This window comes from Sus scrofa, chromosome 13 (genome assembly GCF_054392235.1).
Source record: "Sus scrofa isolate SSC_HxYL_T2T_F1_AM1 chromosome 13, Sscrofa_HxYL_maternal_Yorkshire_Landrace_v2.0, whole genome shotgun sequence".
Taxonomy (NCBI): Eukaryota; Metazoa; Chordata; class Mammalia; order Artiodactyla; family Suidae; genus Sus; species Sus scrofa.
In genome coordinates, this window is record NC_139395.1 from 47,634,304 (window position 1) to 47,648,299 (window position 13,996).

Here is a 13,996-nt window from a genome sequence, read left to right on the forward strand (position 1 = left end):
AAACCTCAGTGAAGAAAAAGTAACTTTATGATGAAAGCAGGATACAGACAATAGCTTAGCACTGACACATCTTAGCCAAGCTCATGGGGCCAACCTTTCCCTGAACGAGTCGTCCCTGACCTCTCCATGGACTCAGTGAGGTGTAGAACAGAGCCCTAGGCTGGCAACCCTAACCTTCTGGAACATTGACTTTTCTTGGGGCTGCTTCCCTGTCATCAGGGATCAGGTGAGCTCACAGGGCCTCTAGTTTTAATATAGTGTGTTTCCTCTGGCCTCTCCCACTCCCCAGGGATCCCATGAGAAGTGGGGTGTGTGAGGGGAGAGTTGACTGTAACGTAAATAGAAGAAGAGTGAGACAGAGTCCTCCCTCCAGGACTGGAAAACTGGCAGCAGGAACAAGAAGGTCCGGGACAGGTGACTCCTGGCTTTACGTTGCTTCTTCAGGCCCAAGCTCAGGCCTGGGCTCCTGACAGGTAGGGCCAGCCCAGCCCCAGTAACAGCGGCAGCTGAAGGACTCCCAAGCTCCAGGGCTGCCACCTGGGTGCAGGTGCAGAAAGACTTTCAGCTGCCCTGGGTCTTGCCAGGCACAACGGCCATGACCATGGCACCGCTGGTGACTGCAGGCCATGGCTGCCCTGGTAACGTTGATCACGTAGGGGCCCAGGGTGCCCACTAGGTAGTCACGGAGATGCCAACACTCCTCCTGAGGAGAGGGGAGGAATATATCAATGCTCCTGCTCCATGGCCCTGATATGGGATGCCAGCATGGGCTGTGTGGCAGGCTGGACAGGGCAAAAATCACCTCAGAACTGGAGAAACTCAGATCTCCCCAGAGCACCACGCCGGCTGCCCCCAGTGCAGCACTCACACCAATGGTCTGCACAAGTTCATCCTGGAAGCAGAGAGCTGCTAAGCCAGATCTGTGCTGGCCAGATCCATCTGGGCCTACCTCCACTTTCATGGCTCACTGCCATGATCTGATCCCACCTCTAGAGTAGGGTCACTTGGCCCTGAGCCTCTGAGTGGCGTCTCAGGCCCTTCACTCAGAGAACATCATGCCACCCACTCAGACCCCTAGACTTAAGCTTTCACTTACCTGGGACAGGAACCTTCCAGAGTTCCGGTGTGTAAGGCGGGCATAGGCCAGGACAGGCAGGGGATGTGGGTGTCCAACAAGGGCCACACGGAAGGCCTCCTCCAGGCGGTATCGCACAAATGCCTGGTGATAAGCAGGTGGTAGCCCGGGTGGGAGGTAGATGCTGGGGAAGAGGGCACTGGAGGCAGCCCAGAGCCAATACAGCTGGGTGTTGCGGGCCAGGGCAGCTGCATGGCAGTGGCCTGTGTAATTAGAAGCCGTACCATGCCAGCCATTGCCACAAGCTGGGTAGTGATAGAAGCCCCAGAGCCCATGGGGCCGCAGCATGCGGCCTAGCCGCAGTGTGTCCTCCATCAGTGCACGGGCTGCCTCTTCAAAGCCAGCACGGGCCTTGCAGAGCTGCTCCTGGGGATCCAGGTTGGGATATACCCGCTGTGCCCAAGCACAGGATGCTGCCTGATAGGCTTGGCGGCGGCCCCAGTTCCCAGCCCAGAGTGGACACCATTCCTCCCAGTCCAGCACTGCCAGGCCAGTGAAGCCAGGTCGCAGGCTGCGGTGGATCTGATAGGCAGCCCGTGCCAGGTGGTGGTCAAGGGACACAGCCTGGGGGATGCCGCCATTGTGAGCTGTGCCCCTAGGCCCAAAGTAGGGATAGAGGCCGAGCTGGTTCTTGTAGAAGATGGTGATATTCTGGCCGTGGAATCGTTGACCATGGTTGGCTGTGATGCCCAGGGCCTCTAGTGGCAGGTGAACGCCAAAGCGGGCCTTACAGCGTGCTGAGGGCACGTTCCACAGCACACAGAAGGGCCGTTCAGGGGCCCGCAGCAGGGGCTGGCCACACCCCAAGCACATGGCCACCCCTAGCACCAGGGCCAGGCCTAGCTGCATGGTCATGCCCCAGGGATGGTAACCTGCAGGAGAGAAGGGATGTGAACTTAGAGTCCATGGCCACACCTTCCACACAGCAGAGAAAGCTGGGAAAACTCCAGCTCCTCCCCATAAGGAAGGGAGGTGGGGGGAGAGCGGTCCCCAAGGGGTCTCACAGGCCTCTCAGAGCAGCCACAGCCCAAGCTGGCCTGGGCAGCTCCCTTTCCATGTTGTCCGTCTCTGTCATGGCATCATGGTGCCTTCTGACACCTCCCTCCCATGATTCTCACAAACCCCCTTCTTCCCTCTGCTCATCTTGCTTCCTGCCCCAAGAACACTCAACCCCAACCTTTCCTGGCTTAATTCTACACAGCACTGAGCTGTCTGCTACGACATCTCCTCTGGGAGGTCTCCTGTATCTCCAAGTGGAGTGAAGGCACTTGAGCTCCCACTGTCCTGACATGGATCCTGCCACTGTATGCCTGCCCTGTCCCCTGGGTTGAGACCCTATCTGTCTGTCTAGTTCACTACTGCCTGTGTCCAAACCAGTGCCTGACACACAGTAGGTGCTCAGTGAATGGTGATGAGTGAATGTGGAAGGAAACAGACACTGTGTCCCCCGGGGCCTGGCAGAGTGAGAGGAGCAAAAGGCAGATGTCCCTCCATCTGTGGCCCTAAGGCCAAGGTAGATATGGGGGCTCCTGCAGAGATAGGGGAACTGAGCCAAGGCTGGGAGGTGAGAGAAGGAGGTCAACAAATACACTGTCACAGCCACACCCAACAGAAGCCTTTATTCAGCCACACTAAGCACTCTGAGCCACAGCCATGGAGCCACCCTCTGGCCCCCCTTAGCATTCAAGAAATATGGGTAGGCTAAAGCTGTCTTCAGGGGCTAGAGCTGAGGGATGGCCAGTGGGCTTAGGCTACTACTGTCCTGGGCAGTGAAAGGACCCAGAAAGTCAGCATCTTGCCCTAGGTAGACCTCAGATGTCTTTCTCCATCCAGAATATGGGGTATCCTCTCAGGTCTTGGTATTGTGTCTTCAGCAGGCTTTGTGGAAGGGGCCCTGCTGGAGGTGGGGGTAAGGTGGTCACAGGCTCAGGCAGGGGAGGGGGGGGCGGCACTAATGGCCCCCTGGGGGCTCTTGGGGCAGACTGGGCAGTCAGGCTAGGAGCCTTGCTGGGTGGCTGGGGAAAGGGGGCCTTAGGGAAGGCACTGAGCAGGGTGGCAGGCAGCCGCCGACTGGTGAAGACCAGGCCCTGCACAGGCTCACCCAGATGGTAGCCCAGATGGGCATAAAAGTGCAGCTGGTCATGGGTGGTGAGGTGTAGCCGGTGGAAGCCCCGGGCCTGAGCAAAGGCCTCGAGGCCCTCCATGAGGCGGCGGCCAAAGCCACGGCCCCTCAAGGCCCGGGCCACCACTACTGTCTCCACTAGGAGGCTCTGGGGCCGGTCCAGCACGCGTGAGAGGCGAGCATGGCCCACCACAATGGGGGGTGCCCCCGGCATGGGATGGGGGCTCAGCAGCATCAAGCAGAGGGGGAAGGCATCTGAGGACTGGCCCAAGGAGTGCAGGCGGGAGGCACGGCTGCGGGGCCACTGCTCGTTGATGAGGTCAGCACAGGCATCCAGGAGCTCAGGTCGGCAGTGCACAGGCTCCATGGTCAGCTCAGCCAGGTTGGGGACTGGGGTCTCCTCTGGCTGGCGTGCAGGATCCAGGGTCAGCTCTGGATGGCATGCGGAACCCAGGGTCAGCTCATCTAGCCTGGGGCTCAGAGTCAGCTCTGGCTGGTGTGTAGGATCCAGGGTCAGCTTGGCCAGTTGGATCTCAGGGTCACCTCTGGGTGGCATGCAGGATCCAGAGTCAGCTGGGCTGGGTTGGTACTCAGGATCAGCTCCACCTGGTGTACAGGGTCTAGGGTAGGGGTCAGCTTGGCTGGGCCAGGGCTCAGACTCAGCTCTCACCTACATGTAGGATCCTAGGCTCAGCTGAGTCAGGCTGGGAACCGAGGTCATCTCCTGCTGGTTTGCAGGTGGCTCAGTGCCAGATTGGGGGTTAAGACCCTAGGCTCCAGCAGTGGTATCTCCTCAGACCTTAAGGGTGCCTCTCCTGTGGACAACAGCCATGCTGGGCTGAGCCATAAGGGAGGATGGAGTTGGGGCAGGGAGTGGCTGACAGAGTGCTAGCGAGGGCCATGCATTCTGGAACTGGTGGGCTGCATTTTGTCCCCATATTCATCTGATGGCATAGGTGACCTGGAGGATCCCATCCCCTATACCTGGGGGAGCTGACTCAGGTGGAGAGCAGAGGGGACGGGTCCAAGGTGCCCTGCCTTACAACTGGACAGAGGCTGAGGGCTAAAAGCTGGGGCAGAATCCCAAAAGTCCTAGCCCCAGCCTGCTCTGGTTATAGCTTTGTCCTCCCTAGGACAGTTGATCTGGCCCTATACCATTGCAGCTGGCTGGCCATCAGACAGACCATGCAAACTAGACACCACAACCCCCTGAAAAAACCCATTATTCCCTTCAGAGGGAACACAGCTGCCCCAGGACCTCCCCTGTCCCACCCTTCTCCCTACTCCAGGTTCCAGCCTCTTTTTTTTTTTTTTCTTTTTTCTTTTTCTGCTGTCCCCATGGCACATAGAAGTTCCCAGGCTAGGGATCAAATCCAAGCTGGAGCTTGACCCATGCCACAGCAGCAGCAATGTTGGGTCCTTAACCCACTGCACTGGGCTGTGGATCAAACTGGAGCCTCTACAGAGACAAGTCGGATCCTTAACCCATTGTGCCACAGTGGGAACTCCAGTCCCAGCTTTTTTTTTTTTTTTTTTTTCCCTGCTTTATTTAGGGCTGCACCTGGAACTTCCCAGGAAGGGGTCAAGTTGGACCCTGCAGCTGCTACTATGTGGGATCCAAGCCGCATCTGCAAACTACACCACAGCTCATGGCAATGCTGGATCCCTAACCCACTGAGCAAGGCCTGGGATCGAACCCGCGTCCTCATGGATACTTAGTTGGATTTGTTTCCACTGCACCACAAGAACTCCTCAGTCCCAGACTTTTTGAGTACCTGGGCCATGCCTGCCACCTAACTGATCCTGAGACACTATTCACTCATGCATCCAGCTCAATTTTCCCTTCCTGGATTGCCTCCCCTGCCTGGGGCACAGAGTCCATGGCCCCCTCCCAACACTGCCCAGCTCAGGACTCTTTGATTGGGCATGCACCCTACTGTCTCCTCAGCAGGGGCCCCAGCAGCACTAGCAAGGGGCCTGGATCACATAGCACTGTGACTCCTGCCGGCTTGGTTCCCCACTGGCCTGAGTTTCGTAGCCACCCTAGATAAGAACCACAGCTTCCTTCCTACATCCACGGGGTGCCCAACTGCCACCAGGTAGGGGGCCCATACCTCCCACCCCCAAGCTCCATTGTTTGTCCATCCTATCCCAGGTTCCTGCTGGCCGGAGGGCCTATGTGGGGGATTGCTAGCAGTAGGTAGCCACTGGGCTCCACCCTTCTGCTAACCTGCTCCACAGGGAATGCCTTGGGTCCCCTTCCCCGTAAAGCCCCCTGAGCTTGAGGCCAGTCCACACTGGTCAGTAACAGCAGCCCCCTCTCCTCACACCACATCCCATTAAGAAGGCTAGAAGTCCCTCACCTGCATCAGCCACCTCCGCAACAGCTGCATCCGCGGACCAGGAGGTAAGAAGCCTCAAGATCCGCCCCTGGGCCTGGAGCCCCCAGACTTCCCCCATGGGCTTGCCCGCTTCTGTGCTGACCCCACCCACTGTGGGCGGGGCTCCCGAATCCCCAGAGAAAGCTGCAGTCTCTCCAGCCTCGGTTTTCCCCTTCCTCCCAGTGGGTGACAAACCGTGGAGTCTGGGGGTGGGGGCTTTGGGTGGGTGTGGCTCGGCATGCTCTGGGAAGAAAGGTCAGACGCAAGAGGGGCATGCAGTGAGGCTTAGTAACTTAAGGACTCTACGCCCTCTGCGGACAGGGAGAGCCGGGAACAATGAGGAGAACACGCCGCGCGTGGGGAGGAAGCAATACTGACATGTTGACGCCGGGCTCCGGGATGCTCCGCGTCCTCACTCCGCACGGCTCCGTATCTCGCTGGCTCTGGCTCTGGCTCTGATTCTTCCCTCTCTCGGCGCTGGCCCCTAGCGGTGCGGCGGACGCACTGCAGCCGTCCCCGCCCGCGGCGCACCACCCGGTCGCGGCGACTCCAGAGCGTCCAGGCCCCGCCCCCTGCCGGGCGCGTAATAACGCAGACCAAACCCAAAGCGGGTTCAATGCTAGCTCCACCTCTGCCCCTCCCGCCTTTGCTTTTCCAGGCCCTGCTCCAGTTGAGTTCGGACCGAGCTCCGGGTCCATCTCGGGTTGGCTGGACTTCCGTCTCGCCCCGCCCCAGGCCCAGATAGGTCACACCCCAGCTCAGCTTTTTCTTGGCTTACGCCGGTATCTCCCTCCAGCTCAGCATGGTAGTAGCGGTCAGATCGAGCTGCTTCCTGAAATTGAGGACCCACCCAGGGAAGCAGCCGCCCTTAGACAGACATGAAATCTGAGTGAGAGGAAAGTTTTCCTGTGCTCTTTGGATCCCAAAGCATGCACGTTTTAGGCGCTCAATAACAGCCCTTGGGGAGTTCCTGTCGTGGCGCTGCGGAAGAGAATCCGACTAGGAACCATGTCGTCGCGGGTTCGATCCCTGGCCTTGCTCAGTGGGTTAAGGATCCGGCGTTGCCGTGAGCTGTGGTGTAGGTCGCAGACGCGGCTCGGATCCCACGTTGCTGTGGCTCTGGTGTAGGCCGGTGGCTACAGCTCCGATTAGACCCCTAGCCTGGGAACTTCCATATGCCGCGGGTGTGGCCCCTAAAAAAGCAAAGTAAATAAAAAATAAACAGCTTCTTGAAGTAAGAATCATGTCTGCTTTGTTTGTGAGGCTAGTACCTCTGAGCAGATTCTGCATGCCTGTGGTTAGGCCAGCAGCTGTAGCTCCGATTAGACCCCCTAGGCTCTGAGAACCTCCATATGGCCCACCTGCTGCCGTAAAAGGACAACAAAAACAGATGTCGTACAGGGCTGGTTACCACCAACACACAGTGGGAGCCAAGGGGCTCTACCTCTATAGCCGTCTAGACAGCCTGGGTTTGAATCTCAGCTTCTCTTCTCTATTGTCTGGCTGTGCTACTGTGGGTAAAGTGCTTTCCCTCCCTCTGTGTGTCTCAGTGTCCTCACAGCATCGTGTTAGGATTTCACAATTAAGTCAGCCTACTTAAAATGCTTAGCACAGGACTTGGAAAGAGTATACGTCCAGTAAATATCAGTTCTTATGATTGCTGCAGTTTAAAGACTGGCTTGGGGTCTCTGGAGGAAATAGTTCTGATCCTACTGGGCGGGTGCCCAAGGCTCTAACTCCTCATGCAACTATCCTGGTCTGTAAGCACATGTGCATGTGCTAGCATACGCTCATGACAGTGGCTGAGTGTACTTCTGACTGTGATCATGACTCCTGTGACTGTGTCTGTACTTGAGAAAGCCATAGCCAGGCCCAGAGTGCATTAGGAATCAATGTATGCATGTGCCAGTCACCGTGTGCCCTGCTGCTCACACCATGTTCCCCTCCACCCAGGGTAGCAGCGGCATTGGAACTCCTCAGCCATCTGCACCCGATCCTTGAGTGAGAGGGCACCTTGGAGAGTCAGAGGCCCACCACCAGGTGTGGGCTTGATGGAGAAACTGCTGGGGTTGAGAATGGGGAGGGCCTCGGTGTGGCTGGGGCGCCGGACACAGCGGCCATGGCCAGAGCACACGGCCTGACTGCACAGAAGAGCCCCGCTGGTTACATTCAGGATGAAGGGCCCCAGCGTCGTGTCGACATACTCCTTGATGGACTGGCATGATTCCTAGATGGGAGAGGGAGTGTCAGGGACACCATGGCCAGGCATGGGTCCACCTAGGGCACTGAGGCACTCACCTGCTGGTCAGCCAGGACTGCAGGGGTAAGGGTGGGCCAGGGTCTCCCCAGTCAGCCTGGCAGCTGCCCCCACCCTCACCCCCATCCTGAGCCTGAGCTCACCTTGGTTCTTGTGTTCTCCCAGCTCACCCAGAGCACCACTCCTGCTGCCCCCTGGGCTGCACTCTCCCCCAGGCTGTGTTCCAGCTCCTCCTGGGGAAATGATAGCATAGCTCTGTGGGGCCTCCCCACAGCAGACTGCTGTGACACTCCTGGATAGGACAAACAATTCATAACCCCCACCTGGGGCTGCTCTAGCCCTGCTGGCCGGTGGTAACCCTGCCCCCACTCTAGCTTGGCACACAGTAGGTGCTCAAAGAATGTGAAAGGGAAATGGATGAAAGCACCCCAAGGCTAAAGTGCCCCAGGGCCGTGTGGCCTCAGGTACCAGATTAACTCCTAACAAGATAGGCTATAACGTGGACAGGGTCACAGGAGACTCACCCGAGACAGAAGGCGGTTAGTCATGTCGTGGAAGATCTGGGCATAGGGCAGCACTGGCAGATTGGGGTCCCCAGCAGCCGCGGCCACACGGAATGCCTCATTGACGCGATGCTGCACATACAGCTGAGTCTTATTCGTGCCCTCCAGTGCTGAGGGCAGGTAGATGCTAGGATAGAGGGCACGGCTCTGGCCCCACAGCCACCCTAGTTGGTCATTCTGGGCACTGACTCCTGGGGGGCACTGGCCTGTGTAGTTGGAGCTTTGAAAATCATAGTTATAGCAGTCAGGGAAGCCATAGAAGCCCCAGAGCCCATGAGGCCGCAGTGTTTGTCCCAGCTTGAGGGTGCCTGCCATCCAGGTTTGTGCAGCTTCCTGGAACTGGTCCTGAGCTGCTGCCTCCACCCAAGGAGCTGGCCAGTCTGGGTGCTGCTTCTGTACCAGTGCCCGCGAGCGCTGCCGGTAAATGTCCTTGGCATCCCAGTTGAAGGCCCAGCGTGGGCGCCATGCCTCCCAGTCAATGACCGCCAACCCTGAGAAGTTGGATTCAGGCATGGCAGCCAGGATGTCCTTGAATGTGCGGTTCAGGTGGACATCCAGGCTGGCATTCTGGGGCAGGCCACCAAACACAGGCTCCCCAGCAGATGTGTAGTAAGGGTAGGTACCCAGCTGGGAGCTGTAGAAAATTGTCATGTTGGGGCCGCGGAAGGTCTGCCCTGGGTTGACCACCACCTCAAACACACTGACATCCACGTCCACGCCGTGCCTCTTCAGACACCACTGGGTGTTTGCATTCCAGATGGTGGTGAATGGCCGGTTGGGTACCACAGGGTCCCTGGATCCTTGGGCCACGCTGAGCAAGTTCAGGAAGAGGGTGCAGATGGGAAGCAGGTGAGCTGCCATGGCACAGGGCAGGTCTAGGGAAACCTGGCCAGGGGAGGCAGAGCTGAGAGCAGGCTTTGAATTCTCTGACCCCTACCGAGAGCAGGCAGGCCAAGTCCCTTGCTCATTAATCCATCTCTGTTCTGGTTTCAGAGAGCTATTGACCAGTGGGGCTCAGGGAGGTCAGAGGGCAAAGGAGAGGCACTGAGAGGACCATGACCACTAGAGGGCTCATATGAGTTGCCTCTTGGGCAGGCCACTGCCCTCTCTCTCCCACAGGCCTAGTCCTGTTCTAAGCTTGCCCACCCGCCTTCCCAAGGGCCGCAGAAACCATAATAGCTATCTAGAGAAATGCAGCTGAGGGCTAGGCCCTCAGCCTCCAGGCTGACCGGCTGACAGAAACAAGTGGGGGCTTTCCTGTCTCTTCCCCCAGGAATCCTGGCCAGCCATTGAAGGTAAGGATGCTCAATGACATAGGAAAGGTCAGCCCAGCCCTCCTTACACCCCCAGTCTGCCCACTTGCCCCTGCTGACCTCAGGGCTGAAGGGCCTCATTCTCCAGATTTCCTGACCCAGGGGTGAGGGCCTAGGCAGGGCTCAGCAAGAGTTCAGCAAGATTCTGTTCCTTAACTCTGGTCCAGCTGCAATGAGACTCGGAAAAAACTGCAGCAGGAAACTCTGAGCTTTTATGGGGAGTCACCCCGCCCAGTCTCGGGGCGGGCTAAGGGGGTGGGCCCTGGGCTGGAGGGCTGGCTCAGACAGTGGAGCCGACTGTGCACTCCTAGCAAAGTGCTCTTGGTAGGAGGTAGGTCTGGGCTGGAAGTGACCCCTCCCATTCTGTCAGCACTTGAGCTGGACTTTGTGCTTTATTTGGGATGAGGTGGAGTGAAGGCAGTACAGGAGGTCAGTCAATCCTGGTGGCAGATAGGATTGGGCAGGCCTGTCTGCGATACTGGCGTCTGGGTGCCTTCCCTGCAGGGCTGCATTATGACGTCTGTGGGCCCTAGGTATTTTCGCCTTTGTTGGCCGCTTCCTCACAATATTTTTAAAATATTTTATGACTATATTTGTATAAAGACATATAATCCAAACTGAATTCATTATTACTTATTAATTATTAATATATTTTTTCTTCTGATTAAAAATTTTTTCTTTTTTTCTTTTTAGGGCCACACCTGTTGCATAGGAAGTTCTCTGAGCCATGGTTGCCAGCCTACATCACAGCCACAGCAATGCCAGATCAAACCCACATCTGTGATCTGTTCAGCAGTTTTCAGCAACCCACTGAGCAAGGCCAGGGATTGAACCTGCATTCTCATGGATACTATGCTGAGTTCTCAACCCACTGAGTCACAATGGGAACTCCAAAAGATTAAAACATTTCTCTGGGGAGTTTCTGCTGTGGCTCGGGGGTAACCAACCAGACTATTATCCATGAGGATCCAGGTTCAATCCCTGGCCTTGCTCAGATAGTTAAATATCTTGTGTCACTCTGAACTATGGTGCAGGTCATAAACGTGGCTCAGAACTCACATCACTATTGTCTGTGTAGGCCAACAGCTGCAGCTCCAATTCAAACCCTAGCCTGGGAACCGCCATATGCTACAGGTGCAGCCCTAAAAAGAGGAAGAAGAAAAAGCTTTCTCTGGGCCCATATAAGTGTCATGGCCCTGTACCTACTGGGTAAGTCACCCCTGCTTTAGGGACCTGCATCTGAAAGGCACTCTGTTCCTCTAGTCAGGGCTGTATGTGTTGTCACCCTTTGTATATGGGCTGGGTCAGTGACTGTGTCTTTGTGAAGCCCCAATGGGTGGACATCTGGGCCTCTCCAGAAATTCCACTAGAGTCAATATGTGTGAGTGTGGGACCTGGTACCTGGGATTCTGTGTGTGCTTGAGACACAGACATCTTATGTGTCTTATGACTGTGAGACCCCATGTTTGTGTGACCACACGTATGAGCATGGATGTATCACTGATGATGAGTTTATTCATTCCTATGTGATTTTCCTTGTTTGCTGATTCAGACACTAGTAGCTGAGACCTGCTGGGTGCCCAGGCCCAGGCTTGCCTGCTAGAGTTGGGTGAAGGAAACATTATGTCCCTGGCTCATGTGAAAGCACTGCCAGGGTCCATAGCCAGTCTGAACTTGAGCTCATGGCCCCCTGGCATGGCGCTTACTGGAGCAGTGACAGTTGGCTACCATCTGGATTGGTCTTCTAGGCCGGCTTCTAAGCTGGCAGTGCTAAAAGGGAGGAGGGCCTAGGTGCTGCGGGCTGTGGGCACATCAGCCACCACCTAGGCATGGGATCCAGCCAGACATGGTAGCTGTGAACTACTGCTACTAGCTCCGACTAGACCCCTAGCCTAGGAACGAACCTCCATATACTGCAGGTGCGGCCCTACAAAGCAAAAAAAAAAAGGAGTTCCCATCGTGGTGCAGCAGAATCAAATCTGACTAGGAATCATGGTGAGGTTGTGGGTTCAATCCCTAGCCTCGCTCAGTGGGTTAAGGATCTGGCATTGCCATGAGCTGTGGTGTAGGTCACAGATGCAGCTTGGACTCCACGTTGCTGTGACTGTGGCAGAGGCCAGCAGCTGTAGCTCTGATTGGACCCCTAGCCTGGGAACCTCCATATGCCCTGAGCGTGACCCTAAAAAGACAAAAAAAAAAAAAAAGAAAGCAGGTCTCAGAGTGATGACTATGTCAGAGAAGCTAGCAAAACTCCCAAGGGCTGAGGGGGCAAGAAAACGTCAAGACCCCTTCTTCCTGAGGCTCAATGCTCCATGCAACTTTCTGAAACTGGGGTGAGTCGGAGGTCACCCCCAGAAACCTATGGCTGCGTTGGCACAATCCAGCTAACCAGCAGGCCAGCATTCTCTTGCTGGCCTCAGTCCCAGGGAGAAGCCTAATGGTGGAATAGCAGGAAGAAGCCTGGCAGCCCAAACCCCTCCTCCACCCCAGGGCCCTGCCCACAGGCCTGCTCCTGCCTGGTGGCTGGTGGCTGGTCCGATTGGTCCAAGCAGTATGTGTGCTCGGGGTCAGCCCTGCCTGCTGTCTGGTTGTGTTCCCTCAGGCTCCTGAGTCATCTCCCTATCACCCACACCCAGAGGACAGCTCCAGCCATCCCCAGGCTGCACTTTCTCCAAGGCTGTCTTCTAGGCCTTGCAAGGGAAGCGATGTGAGGTGGTCACAGGTATGGCAGGGTCACAGCCATGTAGAGGTCACAGATGTTTGGGAAAGATAACAGCTGTATAGGATCACACATGTGGGGGAATCACAGCTTTGCACATAGGGGGTTTCAGGGGTCATAGCTAGGTGGGCAAGGTCACAGCTGGGTGTAGGGGTCACAGCTCCTCCTTCCTTGTCCTCCCTCTGCTGGCTCTGCCACCTCGTGGCTTTATTGTCCAACACCTGAGTCTCCAGCAGGCCTCTCCCCACCTTGGTCACAAGCAGCTGGGAACCCTCCCTGCTGGGTATCCTCTTCCTCCATGTGATTTGACACCTCCTTCCCAGGGCTACCACCCAACCCTCTTCTCTCCATCTCTGCCATCAGCAGCCAGAGGGACAAAGGATCCCTCTGCAATCTGAACTGATATTGATTTGGTGGGGACTGCTTCTCCAGGCTCTGACCACAGCACCCTCTCGCCTGCAGGCTTCTCTGGGGAGCACTCTCCACAGTTCAACATCTGACTTGGTCTTGGCATCCAACATGTGTCTGACTTTACACTGTCATTCCCGAGGATGGTGGTGTTTGTTGGTTTTTCATGGACAGATCTCCAGCACCCAGCCCAGTCCTGGCACACGTGTGTGCTCATGTGTTCACTGAATAGGTGAGACAGTCACCACAATGGAACAAAAGCTGTGCCCCAAATAACACCCCAGCCTCAAACTCTGTGCTGCTTTGTTCCCAGCATCAAGCTTCCCCTTCTCCTTTCAAAACTCAGTGTATTTTTTCCCCTTTTCATTTTTGGCCACCCCACAGCATATGGAATTCCTAGGCCAGGGATCAGTTCCGAGCTGTAGTCAAGACCTAAGCTGCAGCTGTGGCAGCGCTGGATCTGTAACCCACTGTGCCAGGGTGGGGATTGAACCTGCGTCACAAGCACTCCCTAGACACCACCGATCCCGTTTCGCCACACGGGAACTCCTCAAAATGCAATGTAGAAAAGCACTTCCTCGTGGTTACTTCCGAGTCCTTGCAGCTGGGGTGCCCTCCTCACCACTCAGCTGTTTCCTGAGTCTGATCCCTCACCTCAGAGCTAGTGTTTCCTGAGGGCAGGGGCTCAGTCATCACTGACAGGGACAAGAGGACCCCGGTATGGGTCTTACGCTGAGGGGAGGGACAGAGACCCACCCAGGGTAACTCGCTTCAGAAGCAGAGGGAGGGAAGCAGGTCAGAGCTGATCTGCTTCTCTCCTCTGGGACAGCTGTGGACAAGCTATGCTCTCCCATGGCTGGGACAGAGCTGACCATGGAGGGTCCTCGTCACCCCATCATCCTCTCTGCAGTTGTACAGGGACTGGGCCTCAGGACCCAGACCCCAACGCCCTGCTTGCCTCCTCCCGACCACACCTAGTGGAGGACTCTGACGCAGATGGGCAAAGTGCGTGTGGCTGAAGTCCATTTCCCTTGCCAGCAAGGCACGGAGGAGACACCCTTGTCTGTGAGAATAGCAGGAAGGAGTGGTCTGGCTACC

The 13,996-nt window shown here is 56.5% G+C and overlaps 3 protein-coding genes across 12 annotated transcripts; all 3 read right to left on the minus strand.

Annotated features, from left to right (window-relative positions):
• Window positions 1-9: 9 nt before the first annotated feature.
• HYAL3 (hyaluronidase 3) lies at window positions 10-6,951 on the minus strand. Of its 9 annotated transcripts, none has more exons than XM_005669570.4 (4): window positions 5,621-6,077; window positions 1,097-2,007; window positions 803-892; window positions 10-703 (listed from the first exon to the last, which is right to left on the minus strand). In XM_005669570.4, the coding sequence occupies exons 1-4, from the start codon at window positions 5,715-5,717 to the stop codon at window positions 428-430; spliced, it is 1,374 nt and encodes a 457-aa protein (XP_005669627.1). In that variant the 5' UTR covers window positions 5,718-6,077; the 3' UTR covers window positions 10-427.
• Window positions 2,947-3,813, minus strand: NAA80 (N-alpha-acetyltransferase 80, NatH catalytic subunit). Its single transcript, NM_001003663.1, is given in 1 exon segment — window positions 2,947-3,813. A coding segment is annotated over 1 exon segment (867 nt).
• On the minus strand, window positions 6,871-9,960 carry HYAL1 (hyaluronidase 1). Of its 2 annotated transcripts, NM_001444671.1 has the most exons (4): window positions 9,832-9,960; window positions 8,420-9,343; window positions 8,039-8,128; window positions 6,871-7,865 (listed from the first exon to the last, which is right to left on the minus strand). In NM_001444671.1, exons 1-4 carry the CDS (start codon window positions 9,850-9,852, stop codon window positions 7,548-7,550), a joined length of 1,353 nt encoding a protein of 450 aa, NP_001431600.1. In that variant the 5' UTR covers window positions 9,853-9,960; the 3' UTR covers window positions 6,871-7,547.
• Window positions 9,961-13,996: the final 4,036 nt, after the last annotated feature.